The 17,104-nt window shown below is 42.5% G+C and overlaps 1 protein-coding gene across 1 annotated transcript in view; it reads right to left on the minus strand.

Moving 5' to 3' along the window:
- The window catches only part of LOC109430601 (triple functional domain protein), a gene marked incomplete in the record, with an annotated part of 231,873 nt that overhangs the window by 159,214 nt on the left and 55,555 nt on the right, over positions 1 to 17,104 (minus strand). The window contains 1 exon segment of the mRNA XM_062852125.1: positions 13,315 to 13,927. Coding sequence (XP_062708109.1) covers positions 13,315 to 13,927 — 613 coding nt within the window.

A 17,104-nucleotide genomic window follows, 5' to 3' on the forward strand; every position in this document is an offset into this window, starting at 1 on the left:
CCAAACTCTGTCCGGCTACCAACTTAGCAAAGGAACAAAACTGCGCTAATTTCATAACAAGTGGCCCCTTAATGGTATGGTTATCCTGATAACATCCTCTAGCACAAAAGCACCACCTAAAATTCAAACCAAGATATGATATGAAAAACAATTCTGCCCTTTTCCTGATGCCAGCCTGTGAAATCATTATCTTCTCTTCTTCTTGGCGTAACGTCTTCATTGGGACAAAGCCTGCTTCTCAGCTTCTATGAGCACTTCCACAGTTATTAACTGAGAGCTTCCTCTGCCAATGACCATTTTGCATGCGTGTATCGTGTGGCAGGCACGAAGATACTCTATGCCCAAGGAAGTCAAGCAAATTTCCTTTACGAAAAGACCCTGGACCGACCGGGAATCGAACCCGTCACCCTCAGCATGATCATGCTGAATACACGTGCGTTTACCGCCTCGGGTCCCTTGAAATCATGAAATCATGAAATCATTATCTTCCATGTTTATTTCTCCCTTTGACGCTGACCACCTCAGTGTTTCGCTTTACTATTTGCACTCGTGTAGCAAATATCAAGAAATAATGTATGTCTCAGTTGAGCGAAAAAATGAAAAGATCTTCCTTGGGACCAGAACTTGAACCAAGACTCTCTCGGCAGGATCTGGCTGAACAGCCCCTCTCCCAGCCTCATACATAGCTTATATGTGCTCCCTCATCCTCCGTGAACTCAAATATCTCTGTTGTACTCTTTATTCAATACACTTCTTTCTCCTTCCGCATGTAAGTGAATTTAATCACAACTCTTTATGTACTCAGGCGGTCAGTCAGTGAATTTAATCACAGTTGGTCCCATGAGCTCTCTCAGTGACTCAATTAGCCGATTTCACCATATTGTTAGTGAATTTAATCACATGACTGTTACCTATCCGTAGTTTTCTAGTGAGCTTAATCACAACATCGTCTTGCTCTTAGTGAATTTAATCACAGTCCTCTCAATGCGTGTCACGTTCTTCTTATTATCTTAATCACAAGTACCTTCCATATGTGTTCAGTGAATCCAATCACAACATCCTTCACGCACTTCTCGTGAATCACAAACCAACTGAATCCTGCACCATGTACTAACGATAAACTCCATCAAAATGTTTAAATACATGACATGCACTACATTCGGAAGGTGAGGAAAATTCGTCAGAAATATCGCGATTACTTGGTGAGTTCTATTGAAATCCGTTGATGCAATCAACCACTAAATACAACCTCTAGCTTTGAACAAACTGCATAAAAAACCGCTGGTCACTTGAGCTAAATTATGGACTTTATGGAGTATTTGTTGAATTAAGTTCAAAATCAAAAAAGTGTCATGTAACGTTGAAAGTTTATTAAACTGGGTACGATTGTCTTAAGGTCTGGACTTTTTTATATTTGTGGATGGCATGATAATTTCCAACTGTATGTGTGGAGTGATAGCTAGAATGCACCATCCGCAACAAACCGAAAGCGTCAAACCCAACGGCAGATATCGAAATTAGGTGTTTTTCTTTCTACCATCAGTGTAATTTATGCATTCTATGGATTGTAAAAGAAGCTGCGGCTTATAAGAAACTCATTTCTTCATCAAATGTACTACGCACATGCTTATTCAGTTGGTGTTTTCAATAAACAATCGACTAACTTCTGCGAGTACATATACAGAAAAAGAAACGGAGTGTACATTCCTGAACTATACAGACCAAACCGGTCCAATAGGTGCTGGAAACTTGAAGAATGGCATTTTTTTATATTAACATAGCAGCACTCAATAAAAAGATTTTATAATACCAGGAGTGAATTTAATCACAATATTTCAAAGTACTATCTTTTATCAGTAGTGAATTTAATCACGATGTCTTCAAAGATTTTGGTGCAATAATGGGCGCTCACAAAATTAGACTGTGTTCGATTGCACCTTTCTTTCACTTTAGATACGAATCAACCGAATTGATAATACCTACATACCTCGCAGTAAAAAAACAGCACACATCCTTCATCGCGCCAGTGCATCTGGAGCAACGCCGACGCTACAATGAATATACTCACTGTGTTCTTCCACGGTATCACCGTACCACATCACCGCATCTTGCAGTAATTCCAATTACCACCTTCATCCAGCAGAAACAGACACACATTTGCACGATCTGTGTAACATTGATCCCCCGCGGTTGATCACTAGCACATTCACTGTAAAAACACTCCCCCATGCCGCGCGCATGGAACAATGACTCAAGGTCAACACTTTTTTCTGCACAAAGTACCCACGCTACAAGCGGCGTCACATCGTTGCTTTCATTTTTTCGCCTGCTGGAAAATCAAAACTCTTCACACTATTAGCTTTCTTTCTTCACTTTTCACGATTGATTTTTTTTTTTAATTATTATTTTTTTTTCATTTCTTCCCAATCTATTTGCATTTTTCACCAATAAATACCATTTTTTTCTCCTTTGTATTCCAATCACATGGTATTTTTTTTCACTCCAATGCAACTAAATTGCTCAGTCACTTTGCGATATACTAGCACAGAATATAAGCAAAATTATATCAATCAAAAACGAATCAAAAACGCGAACTTTACGCGGTAGAACTTGATTTTACTTTTCATCCTCGTCGCCACTTGTGGTAGCCGCGTCTTGCAAGCGCGAGTGTGTATATTAGACTGACTATTCTTCTGTTGCGCTGCGCACAGTCGGTCGGCTGATGTGTCTCCACGTAGGAGCATGAATGCGCGCGAGTGCATTGTATTAAGGTAAACGAGTGAAGACACTCGTCACCACAACAACAAAGGGGAGGTTTTACTGAATTCCGTTAGGCAGTTTTTCCGTTGTTTTTGTAGAATTGAGCTTCGCTCATCTGAACATGTGTGCAGATGAGCTTAAAGGGCTCGTCTGTTACATGCAAGCTTAGGCAAGCAATCGTATTCTCGTAAAAAAATCATATTAGTTACTAAGTTCGTGGAGAAATTTTAGATTTCTTACATGACAAAGACAAAGAGAACTTTTATGGCCAACTGAATATTGTATTGGATAAGATTTCAAAAGGTGATATCAAGATCCTCCCCATGGGCGACTTTAATGCGGAGGTAGGTTTCAACAACTCAGACTATATGAGAGCAAGTCATGGGACGTCATGGTCTCGGAGTAATGCGCGTAAACGGTGAGCTGTTTGCAGAGTTTTGTGGCAACAATGACAAGATTGAAGGATCGCTCTTTCCGCTTTGACCAGTGCACAAAGTGACATGGGTTTCCGGTGATGATGGAGCCTGCTTGATGTGCGAAACAAACGTTGCGCTGACTTTGCGTCACACCATCATCTCTTAATCGGCGAGAAAATCGGGCGCCGGTTCAACACACGCCGGCTAGAAGATGCTGCAATGAATATGTCCTTTGTCGAGGAGCTGGAGCACAGTACTGCGGACATTCTGGAAGGTGGAAGAATCAAGAACGCCTTCATCGCTACGCCTCCCAGAGAAAGCAGTGAATCACAGATGCCAGCTGGAGGAAGATAGAGAAGCGAAGGAACGCCAAAGCCGCGATAGAGAGAGCGAAAACACGAGGAGCCAAAGCCGTAGCTCGTCAGCATTATTCGGCTCTCGAGATGGAAGTGAAACGCTTATGTAGACGGGACAAAAAAAGCGTGGACGGACTCCCTAGCCGACGAAGGAGAAAAAGCCGAAAATAACGGCGACATTCGTCTCCTCTACGATGTCTCAGCGTCTCAAGTGAAAATGTCCTTCGTCGAGAAACTAGCCTAAGAGTTATGTGCTTAGCTGGTAGTGCAGCCTGGGCACTGTTGTCCTTCTGACTTCAGCTAGATTGAGGAGGTACGATCCGAGTGTCTGTTCACCAAGCAGGTGCGGCTCAAACAGCGTCTGTTCTGGCATCCAGCGGCTGAATAAGAAACGCTGCACCACGCCCAGCTAGATCCAAGGTGGTAGCCCCATCAGCGTGGTCGTCCCAGTGTTGGTTGGGACGTTAAACAGAACTGGCACGATGGCCCTCCGGCGAGACAGGAGTGTTGGTGTAGGCCCAATAAGCCACCCGTAAAAATCCCCATTGCGAATAACATAGGAGAAAATACGACTCGATACAATCGGCAAAGACCCACGCGACGAAATAAGGACTACGATTGGAAACTTGGAACATGGAATTGCAAGTCACTAGGTTTTGCAGGATGTGACAGGATAATCTACGACGAACTACATCCCCGCAACTTCGACATCGTGGCGTTGCAGGAATTTTGTTGGACTGGACAGAAAGTGTGGAAAAACGGGCATCGAGCGGCTACCTTCTACCAAAGCTGTGGCACCACCAATGAACTGGGAACAGGATTTATAGTGTTGGGCAAGATGCGACAACGTGTGATCGGGTGGCAGCCGATCAACGCAAGGATGTGCATGTTGAGAGTTAAGGGCCGTTTCTTCAACTACAGCATCATCAACGTCCACTGCACACACGAAGGGAGACCTGATGACGAGAAAGAAGCGTTCTACGCGCAGTTAGAGCAAACATACAATGGTTGCTCGCCGCGTGACGTGAAAATCGTTGTCGGCGACATGAACGTGCAAGTAGGAAGGGAGGAAATGTACCGACCGGTAATCGGGCGAAATAGCCTACACGCCGTATCGAATGATAACGGCCAGCGATGCGTAAACTTTGCAGCCTCCCGTGGTATGGTGGTCCGAAGCACCTTCTTCCCCCGCAAAGAAATCCACAAAGCCACCTGGAGATCACCCGACCATCAAACAGAAAATCAAATCGACCACGTTCTAATCGACGGTAAATTCTTCTCGAATATAACCAACATCCGCACATACCGCAGTGCGAATATAGATTCGGATCACTACTTAGTCGCTGTATGCATGCACTCAAAACTTTCGACAGTTATCACCACGCGTCGAAGTCGAACGACGCGGCTCAACATCGAGCAACTTCGTAACGTAGAAGTGGCTCAAGACTACGCGCATCAGTTAGCAGTGGCCCTACCAACGGAAGAGCAGCTTAGCGCAGCTACACTTGAAGATGGCTGGAGGGACATCTGATCCGCCATAGGTAGTACCTCGGCTACAGCACTAGGCTTCGCGACTCCGAATCACAGAAACGACTGGTACGACGGCGAATGTGAACAGTTGAAAAACGAGAAGAATGCAGCATGGGCGAGAACGCTGCAACACCGTACGAGAGCGAATGAGGCACGTTACAAACAGGCGCGGAACAGGCAGAACTCAGTCTTCCGGATGAAGAAGCGCCAGCAAGAAGAACGAGATCGCGAAGCGATGGAAGAACTGTACCGCGCTAAGGACACACGAAAGTTCTACGAGAAGCTGAACCGCTCGCACAGAGGCTTTGTGCCACAAGCCGACATGTGCCGAGATAATCACGGGAATATTCTCACGAGCGAGCGTGAGGTGGTCGAGAGGTGGCGGCAGCATTACGATGAGCACCTCAATGGCGACGTTGCATGTACCGAAGGTGGCGTGGTAACAGATCTAGGAGTATGTGCACAGGACGAAAGACTTCCGGCCCCTGACCTTCAAGAGATTGAGGAGGAGGTTGGCCGGTTGAAAAACAACAAGGCCGCTGGAGCAGATCAACTACCAAGCGAGCTTCTAAAATACGGTGGAGAAGCACTGGTGAGAGCACTACACTGGGTCATTACCAAGATTTGGGAGGAGGAAATGGGTGACACTTCGTGTGTCCCATCTACAAAAAGGGCGACAAGTTGGATTGCGGGAACTACCGCGCGATCACACTACTGAGCGCTGCCTACAAGATACTCTCTCAAATTTTATGCTGCCGTCTATCACCGATTGCAAGAGAGTTCGTGGGGCAATATCAGGCTGGATTTATGGGTGAACGCGCTACAACGGACCAGATGTTCGCCATCCGCCAGGTGTTGCAGAAATGCCGCGAATACAACGTGCCCACACATCACTTGTTCATCGATTTCAAATCGGCGTATGATACAATCGATCGAGAACAGCTATGGCAGATTATGCACGAATACGGATTCCCGGATAAACTGATACGGTTGATCAAGGCGACGATGGATCGAGTGATGTGCGTAGTTCGAGTATCAGGGACACTCTCGAGTCCCTTCGAATCTCGCAGAGGGTTACGGCAAGGTGATGGTCTTTCGTGCTTGCTGTTCAACATTGCTTTGGAGGGTGTAATAAGAAGAGCGGGGATAAACACGAGTGGGACGATTTTCACGAAGTCCGTTCAGCTGCTTGGTTTCGCCGATGATATTGATATTATTGCTCGTAAATTTGAGACGATGGCGGAAACGTACATCCGACTAAAGAGTGAAGCCAGGCGAATCGGATTAGTCATTAATGTGTCGAAGACAAAGTACATGGCAAAGGGCTCCAGGGAGGAATCACCGCGCCCGCCACCCCGAATTCATATCGACGGTGATGAAATCGAGGCGATTGAAGAATTCGTGTACTTGGGCTCACTGGTGACCGCCGACAACGACACCAGCAGAGAAATTCAGAGGCGCATTGTGGCACGAAATCGTTCTTACTTTGGACTCCGCAGAAGTTAACCATCTACAAAACGCTGATTAGACCGGTCGTCCTCTATGGGTACGAAACATGGACCCTACGTGCAGAGGACCAACGCGCCCTTGGAGTTTTCGAACGGAAGGTGTTGCGTACCTTCTACGGCGGAGTGCAGATGGAAGACGGGACTTGTAGAAGGCGAATGAACCACGAGCTGCATCAGCTGCTGGGAGAACCAACCATCGTCCATACCGCGAAAATCGGGAGGCTACGGTTGGCGGGTCACGTCATCAGGATGTCGGATAGTAACCCGACTAAAATGGTTCTCCAGAGTCATCCGACCGGTACAAGAAGACGTGGAGCGCAGCGAGCTAGGTGGGTCGACCAAGTGGAGGACGATCTGCGGACCCTACGCAGAGTGCGGAACCGGAGACAAACAGCCATGGACCGAGTGGAATGGAGGCTGCTACTGTGTACAGCAGAGGCCACCCCGGCCTTAGCCTGACCGGTACGGTACGTCCTAAAAGGGATTTATCAACGTGAAGAAGAAAACAAACGGGCATCTATCCCATTTCTGTTGCCAGCTGACCATGGTTTCTTGGCGGGTCAATGCAAAAAAATCGCCAAAGGCAGTTGGACACTAGTGAATATCGCCTTCCCTAGCGCCCATCTTGGCCAAAGAGTCCGCTTTCGCATTACCCGGAATCGAGATAGTACCGTCCCTACACAGTTATGGATCACACACAGTTACGGATCACTTTGATGTTTAAAGGCGAACATTTTTTTCAAAACATATATTTCGGCAAGAAATTCATTTCTGTAGCATGATCCTATTTGTTTTCTGCGATAAAAAGTGATTTACAAGAGCCTAATCTGAAAATCAAATGTTTTATAATGCAATGATGTAGTTGTTTACTCACAACTGCCAGAAAATAGCCGGATTCCACAAGAAGCTACTCCTGCAGTGATAAGCTCTAATAGTGTCGAAATCAATCGATTTTGATATAAAAATCGTTTGTACAGTTTGGATAAGATATGTTTCTATCTATTCGGCGAAGTTTTGCTTGATTCTGGGATTCAAATATTAAAATAACGTGACATTCAACAGTGATCCATAATGTGACCCAGAAACTGATCGTTTGACGCTGTTATGGATCATTTTAAACAAATATTGATTTTTGCTCCGCTCAACGCTCATGATATAATATTTTTTGCTCAAATAGCCAAAATCATCATTCCAATACATAGAACCTTGCAAACCAAGTGTTTTGAAACGCAGAATGGTAATAATTATGCTTATGATGTAGAACATCACTGAACCCTAGTGGCGTATCTCTTGCGTAGTATAGGGATGCGGGACTTTATTATGTTTTCTCTTTATTCCTGTTGTAATATCGGGTACTCCATCAATAAAATAATCAATACACTGCGTAGTTAAGCCTTACCAACGCAAATTTAATATTAGAGTTGGAATCTTGAGTAATTACGCACTGATCCATAATATGGCTCAAATTGATCCATAATATGTAAGACTTTGTGGAGCTGATCCATAATAAGGCATTCGGTAAACAGTGAAATGTTCGTTTTTCACGGGAAAATGACCTGCCAGTATACTTCAAATGGTTCGGCAATCAAAAGTTTCAATCAAAACGCATCGAAAACTGCCTTCAAAGTCTTAGTTTTTGTTTTTTTTTTTACTTTTTATTGAATGTTGAAGGTCAAAAATACTACTAAGTGATCCATTACTGTGTACCCACGGTATGTGAGCGTTTGAACAAAGTACTCACGACTTGGCGTAACCCATTTAAGACGTACGCTGAGTGCTTCATCGCATCGGATTCATTGACTGAACAGCCTACAGAGACAGCATAGACTGATGGTAAAAATGAAGTAGTGCTCAGGTGGAAAAGTGTCAATACATGCTAAGGTATAATATATAGCCGCTAGCTCAACAACGTATACAGATCAGGACTTTAGAAGCATAAAGGTGGCGCTATGAAATTCGTTGTAGACACTGAAACCAGACGAATCATGGGTTTTCAACCATCTGTGTAGCCCCATTAACATGAACGAACTTGCTTGCAAAAATTTGTGGAATACACACGGAACTAACAAATTTTGATATCACATTGATCTCATCCTTCATGCACACATCAAAGTCCACAGAGAAACTATCGGAGTTGTCACGATTGGTGTTCACCGAAGATGGGCTTGCCGCATGTACGGTACCAATAGTACACACTCATAAAACGGATGAAGTTTGAGGATTCTTCGGATTCGAGCAGTTTTTCGAAGTTTTTATTAGGGTAATTCGCCAATTGTTAAACGGTTAGTACTGGCATTTTTGTTTTCGTTTATTTTTCCGTGCATAATTCCACTTTAGTTGAAAAATATCGAGTGAACGTCTAGATCCACTCATTCCGTATACTTCCCATCGAATTTGTATTCCCTTAAATTCCATTTTCTAAGAATAAATAGAACATTTGTATGGGAAGTCTGTTACCCAAATGTTGAACGCTTCCTTAAGCTAGCTCATCCTAATGTTGGACGATTCTCGCTAATTGTTGAACGGTTCAAGCTTTGTTCATAATTGATGACGTATAGGGTAACGGTTGAATTTTGGACCCCTAGAGGACATTATTTCTAATTTAAGTCAAAATCAAACAGATTCAGAGGTTATTTACACATAATGATGATGTTAGTATGTTCGTAAACGCTTCCACTATTCGTTAAAAATATCCACAAGGTTATTTCTGGCTGAAAAATTGATGAAAATAACTGATTTTTGAAGCATCAGTTTTCACTGTTTTGGACACTCCAATATATTTTGGACCCTCTTCAGTATATATTTTGGACATCCGGTGTTTAAACTCGTTTGAAACGATTTTGGAAGAATTTGCCGCTTGAATATGCTGGATCACATCCTAATTACTTGATTGCCAAAGGCTGATTAGACGAACTTTGCGAATTTAATGCGCTAGAATGGTAAACGTTTTTGTTTACATCTGCAAGTTTCCTCAGCACCGCATTCTCTTCTTGTAAACATGATGACTCGCACGGATGACGAGATTAGCAAAATTTCATTTCAAGGCAAATAAGGATATTTCCAGTGAAAAAATGATTGCTGCCCGTGCAGAGCAATCTTATTTAGCGAATGATTCTAAAAATTTCCGTTATCTCATCATTAAATCTGTGTAAGTTGTGATAATACGACCCAGGGGGTCCAAAATATATGGGGGTCCAAATTATATTGGTTACCCTAACCCGACATCAACCTATCATTGGCCTGTTTTTATTTTGGCTATCAAACCCAACATAGACCTTACAGTTATCCGATGTAGGTCCAACAGAGTGCCAACATTTGATAAAATTTGACCCGACTTTGACCCGACATCCGATATTTTTTCACTCTGGCGGAATTTTTCCGGGTTTTTCGTGGTTTGTGACCAGTAAGTCATTTGAGTGGCAATTTATTCAAATGACAGGGAATTGCTTCTCATTTGAAAAGAGCTCTAGTGGACAGAAACATGACTAGATGTAAAAAATGTCTGAAAAGATTTGACTAAAAGCGAAAACGATTGAAGAAAAGAACGCCTTTGAAAGCCCTTGAAACACTCCTGGACACCCATGGGACCCACTCAACCCTCTAGAACACCCCTGCAACGACTCTGAAATCCCTTTCAAACTCGTGGATCGCTCCTAAATTCCTCTGGAACGCCCTGAAATACTCCTGGGACCACCTTAACACTCTGAATCCCTCTGGAACGCCCTTGAAACCCGTTGAAAGCCTCTGGAACCATTCTGAAGCCCTTTGCAACACCCCTGGAATATTCCTGAAACGCCCTTGAAACCACATGCACGATAAGGTAAAGTGTTTCCACTGACATCGTAGGTTATGTCAGTGTTCAACAATTGGATCCTAGATAAATAATGATAGTGTGGTAAGAAAAATATTTTTTACAGATGAAATTACAATAAAAATCTGATTTTAAACAATGTTAAACTGTTAAGGACATCCTTCCAGTTCTTGTAACTATGGTGTGACTTTCATATTTGTGGTCGATTTGCCAGCAAAGCTTATTTAGTAAAAGCAATTTCTTAAAATTAATCTTAAGAATTGTGCAGTTTTCGTGTCATCAGCGGTACAAAATTTACAGTCAATATTTTTGACGTAAAATATGTATAATTTTGTAACTTAATTGGAGCAATATTGTGACACACATGTATACGCATCTACCTCATACGTTTCCGTTGAGCGAAAATTGCTTAAGTTAGATTTATAATAAAATTTTTAGAAACTGTTCAACATTTGGGTGGTGTTTAACAATTAGCGAATTACCCTACCAATCTCGCATCGGATAAGGTACTCGAACAATAGTTCCGCAAAGCGGCTATTCAACAGCAGGTACTTCTTGACTGTGCGATTCGAGTTCATGCGAATCTAAATGCGATCCAAAGGCAACGGTACTATACCCATTGAAACTTCAGCAAGCGTGAAAACAAAAAAACTACCTGAACTAAGCCGAAAAAAATGGTTCTGTGGTAACTTGGCATAGTCTTTGTGTTTTTTAGAAAAGGCAACCATCTCAGTTTTCTCCAGAGAGAATTCGATATCCAGCTTGAGACATTGTCCAAAGTATCCTGTAATCCTTGCAGAGTGACTGCTCTTGATCCCGTTACAAAAATAACACAGTCATCCGCAAGCTGTACTAACGTTCAATTTTCCATGAGACAATAATCTAGGTATGTCTTTGACATAAAAACTGTAAAAAAACGGAGCTTAAACATGGACCCAGGGCTAATTCGTGAAATTATCAAATCACCATGAACAAAGCTCACCTGCATCTCAAACAGAAATTTATACAAAAAGTTGTTCGAAATCGGTGAAATCGGCGACCATTTGCTTGTACTTTGTTGGAAAGGACATCGACACAAACTGAATTAAAATAGCTATCTTAAATTCCAAAACACTGAGCTCTTTTGCTACAATTCCATTCCAGTTCCGATTGAAATTCTTCCATAATAATTCACAATACTTCACCCAAAAACCCAAAAAGGTGCTGATTTGCTGATGCATCTAAAATTTACTTCTAAAAATATCAAAACATATGAAAACATTCTAATGAACCGTATACCCATGTGCTCAATCGCCGAAATTCTCCGCAACAAATTGATGATTGCATTCTATTGTCAACAAGTCCAATTTGAAACATACTTCTGCAACCCGCTCAATTAGCGTTGGTTACGCGATAAGAAATCAGTAATTGATATAACAAGCAATCGATCTAATTGGCATGCAATTAAATTCGTCAGAAATCCTCATTAGAGGGCAATTCCCAACAACGAAGACGACGACGACGGCCGAAAAACGAAAAGAGTGAAGAGAGTAAAAATTGTACAAACTTGCATTAACAATGCGCAATACCGACCCGCAAAAGGGGCACATCGTGATATTACATTCTTTTATGAGCGGCTCCAAAAAATTGTGAACTTCACCGAGCCGAGCCAACCAACGCCCGTTCGATAAGCAGCCCAGCCAGCCGCGCGCACGAAAAGCGAGAAACCTGTGCAAGATTGATGCTTTGAAAGCATCGGGAAAATTGATTAGATAATTTCCACGACCAGCCAAAAGAGAGCTGTTGTCATTCATACCCGGCGAGCCGAGCGCGAGTGCGCGCCCATTCACATCGTTTATGGCGCTTGGGCCTCAGCCGATCTTCGCGCTCATCACCTCTCGCACGCCAATTGGGAGATCCATTGTCCGCAACCGGCGCCGCGCCGCGACCACACAGCCACAAACCAGCAGCCAGTTAAAAATGTGCATGTATACAAAATCTGCTTAAATCCAAATTAATTGCCATCGCTTGTAATGAATAAACAAGAGTGAAATTTTTCGTGTTTTCCCGTCGCTTTCGGTTGGTTTGGTCAGTCAGTCAGCAAGCAGATACGATCTTCGGCCAAATTCGTTGACTCAAACACGGACCTGAAGAGATCGTCATTTCTGCTCGATTTGTTTGACTACAACGTGGCTTGGTAAATCATTCTTAAAATATTATTAATATCATTTCTTTTGATTTGTGGGAGCGGACCTGGTGTGATGGTTAGAACACTTGACTATCACGCCGAGGACCTGGGATCGAATCCCACTCCCGACAAACTCGCAAAATGTGAGTTCTCCCTTCGGAAGGGAAGTAAAGCGTGGGTCCCGAGATGAACTAGCCTAGGGCTAAAAATCTCGTTAATACAGATAAAAAAAAAAAAATCTTTTGATTTGAACCAAGTTATGTTTACATTTCGTCCTATAGACGTTTTCAAGTGCAAATCCCGTTACAAGAACAAGAGCTTGTTGATGGTGTTTTTCGGTCGATTCTCGGTCAGTCCAGGAACTGTTCTTCAAGTTAGAATTTACGAATAAATCTCTGGAGAAACACTTCACGGAGAAATCCCGGTAGTAATCTCAGGAGGAGTCTCTGGGAGAATCTTTGGAAGAAATTCTTGAGAAATCATTGGATGAATCCCCGGACCAAGCTCTGAAGGCTTTCGAGGAAAAAGTACGAAAAATAATCCTAGAGAGCACCTTACAAAATCAGGTAAATCTTTGAAGTACTTCAGCTTGTTGACTAAACAAACAATTTCAGCTATTGTAAACTTGTATGCACTATTTAACTTTCCTTTTCGTTAATAAAAGGCACTTTCATAGCGCATTGTTTACGCATTCATCGGGGGGATATGAGTTTTCCCGCATACTTGGAAGATTATTTTTATGACCATGTGATCTGCTACTACTAACCTGATTCAGCGAGGAGGAAATGTCCGGATTGTGACACTTGGATGGCGAAGACGTCGAGTGGCAGCTTTCGTCGTTTCGATTCGAGTATGACGTAAATTTGCCAAGCAGTTTTTGTCCCAGCAGGTCCAGATCTTCAATCGGCAGCTTCAAAATCTTCCGCTTCATTTCGTTGTGATTTTCACTGCTGTGCTTGGCACTGTTGACGTCCTCGGGAAAGTCCGAGTGCTGCAGATCCTCCTGCAGGTCGTCGATCCGATCGAGGATGTCACTCGCCTGCCACAGGAAATCTTCGAACGCAACCCGCAAATCGATCCATATGTTGTGATCGTAGTGCAGGAAACCTTCAAAGTCCGACGTGAGCTGCGATGGTTCCACCACTTTGTTCAGCGACTGGATCGAGATGGTGGTGGTCTCGAACTTGTACTTGCTGCTGGCGATCGACGAACGTTGCTTCTGCCAGAAGTTGTCCGGCTTGATTATGACCGCTTGGTGGATGATGTCTGAGCCAAAGTTCTCCTGTAGCACTTTGAGGATCATCTTGGCGCTGGCAGCAGTGTTGCTATTGCCGCGCATATCGATAATGATGGTGAATCCATGGGCTTTACTTTCATCGCTGGAAAAGAGAAGAAGAAATCGCTATTGTTAGTTTATTTGACAAAATTGGGTTTGGTGGAATATTACTTTTCTATCTATATATCTATCTATATCTATCTATATACAGGGTGTTAGGTTCCTGAGTGCAAACTTTTTAAAGGGTGATAGAGGACCATAAATGGTGAAAAAAATTGTTCTACGCATATGGTCAAATCTCAACCGTTACGTAGTTATTGAACTTCCCATGTTTTTTACTCTTATTGCCTTAATTGGCAATAACTTAAAAATGGTCAAACTTTTCGAAGTTTTTATACCCTTATTCGAAAGATTATTGAATTTTCTATCAAATGGCATCTTTGAATCGATTGGTTTAGTTAAATAACTAAGTTTTCTAGAGCAAAATAGCTAAAAATAGTGTATTTTTATTGGGTTTTGTCGATTATCTTTGAAACATGTGTAATAAATTAAAAATCTTTCTTAGGCAAAGTTGTGGCCCCTATTCCACTTTACAATTCCTTCTTTGACATCAAACTTCTATCTCTTATCGTTTTGTTGCAATTTCAATTTTAACATCGCATTTCAGATCAAAAATTTGCAACTGTCATGGAAAGCACTTTTTTGCGCATTGTGCCGCGCATTTAAATCGAAAGTGCAAGAAAACGATAAGAGCTAGAAGTTTAGTGTCAAAGAACGAATTGTAGAGTGTAACAGAGGCCACAAATTTGCCTAAGAAAGAATTTTAATTTATTACGCATGTTTCAAAGATAATGGACAAAAACCAATAAAAATACACTATTTTTAGCTATTTTGCTCTAGAAAACTTAGTTATTTAACTAAACCAATCGATTCAAAGATGCCATTTGATAGAAAATTCAATTATCTTTCGAATAAGGGTAAAAAAACTTCGGAAAGTTTGACCATTTTCAAGTAATTGCTAATTAAGGCAATAAGAGTCAAAACCATGGGAGGTTCAATAACTACGTAACGGTTGAGATTTGACCATATGCGTAGAACAATTTTTTTCACCATTTATGGTCCTCTATCACCCTTTAAAAAGTTTGCACTCAGGAACCTAACACCCTGTATATATATATATATATATATATATATATATATATATACTAGCTGTCCCGGCAAACGTCGTTCTGCCTGCCTACTGTGTTTTTTGACATGCAGCTCCATAGGGTCGTCCCCGGCGAAGTCATCTGTATGGGAGCCCCCCGTTCCAGAGACCGGAGAGGTCCCGCACCAAGCTAAGAACCTTACCCGGCCCCAAAAATACCCACATACAAAATTTCACACCGATCGGTCCAGTAGTTTTTGAATCCATAGCGGTCAGACAGACAGACAGACAGACAGACAGACAGACAGACAGACAGACAGACAGACAGACAGACAGACAGACAGACAGACAGACAGACAGACAGACAGACAGACAGACAGACAGACAGACAGACAGAAATTCATTTTTATATCTATATATATATAAAAATGAGTTTGAAGTTTCTTTGAGGCAACAAAACTCAAGAACGGATGAACCGATCAGCATGACCCTTTCACGGGTCGGTTCGTATTCGCGGTGGCTGTGTTTATATGTATAAAAAGTTACGAAAATCAACTAGAAAAGTAGGAAAATTGATAAAGTACTGATTTTTCATGAGCTGGGAAGGAAATCAACACGATCGAAAATAAACCAATCTAGAGTGCGGTGCAGCGATAGCCTTAACAGTTGTCAAACCACCACATCTTGGCAAGACAAAGTTTGCCGGGACAGCTAGTATATAGATATAAATGAGTTTGGAGCCCCTTTGAGGCAACAAAACTCAAGAACGGCTGAACCGATCGGGATGACTCTTGCATGGTTTGATTCGTATTCATGGTGGCTGTGTTTATATGTAAAAAAAAAGTTACGAAAATGAACTGAAAAAATAAGATAATTTAGAAAGTACTGTATAAGGGTATAAGGGCCCATATAGCCGAGGCGGTAAACGCACGGGTATTCAGCATGACCATGCTGAGGGTGACGGGTTCGATTCCCGGTCGGTCCAGGATCTTTTCGTAAAGGAAATTTCCTTGACTTCCTTGGGCATAGAGTATCTTCGTGCCTGCCACACGATATACACATGCAAAATGGTCATTGGCAGAGGAAGCTCTCAGTTAATAACTGTGGAAGTGCTCATAGAACACTAAGCTGAGAAGCAGGCTTTGTCCCAGGAGGACGTTACGCCAAGAAGAGGAGGAGGAGAAAGTACTGATTTGTTATGAGCTGAGAAGAAAATTAACACTATAGAAATGAAACCAATCTAGAGTACGGTGCAACGATGACCTCAACAGTTGTCAAACCACAACAGCTTGGCAAGACAAAGTTTGCCGGGACATCTAGTCTATATATATAAAAATGAGTTTGGACTCCCTTTGAGACAACAAAACTTAAGAACGGCTGAACCGTTCAGGATGACTCTTGCATGGTTTGATTCGTATTCATGGTGGCTGTGTTTATATGTACAAGAAGCTACAAAAATCAACTAGAAAAGGGTGAAAATTGATAAAGTACTGATTTTTGTTAGCTGGGAAGAAAATCAACAGGATCGAAATGAAACCAATCTAGAGTGCGGTGACGTTATGAGCTCAACAGTTGTCAAACCACCACAGTTTGGCAAGACAACGTTTGCCATCGAAAATTTTGGTGTTTCTCGGGTCACTTTGGTGTTTAAAAATGAAATGCGGAGGATTTATGCAACTGTCAATGGTGCTCGGCACAAAACTGCGTTAGTGCGCGCCATATGCAATGACCGCGAAGGAAATATTCTGGCATCATCGTGCTCATCCTTCTGCCATGGATAGAGTAGAAAGTGGAAACAGCACATAGGGCAGTGCATGAAATTATCTCCTTCTCTTTCACTCTTACAGAAATTTTGTAAACAACAAGGCCACGAAACGTCAAAATCCCATACAAAATCAAAACAGTGCAGTGCCCTATAGGCAACCAGTTCGGTATAGTAGAATTGTAATAGAATACATTTAGGCGCTGTAGAATCGCTCACGCCCTGAAACGAGACCAGTCAATAGGTAGCTCGATATGGGGCCAAAACGGACCAGCTGCTGATTGGTTGATTTCATGCTATTAGAAAAAAGCAAAAACCATCCGACCGTTCCCGACCGCGTGTGGACAGTGTTGTCAAAAGCGATTGAAAAT

Source organism: Aedes albopictus, chromosome 2, assembly GCF_035046485.1.
Source record: "Aedes albopictus strain Foshan chromosome 2, AalbF5, whole genome shotgun sequence".
Classification (NCBI taxonomy): Eukaryota; Metazoa; Arthropoda; class Insecta; order Diptera; family Culicidae; genus Aedes; species Aedes albopictus.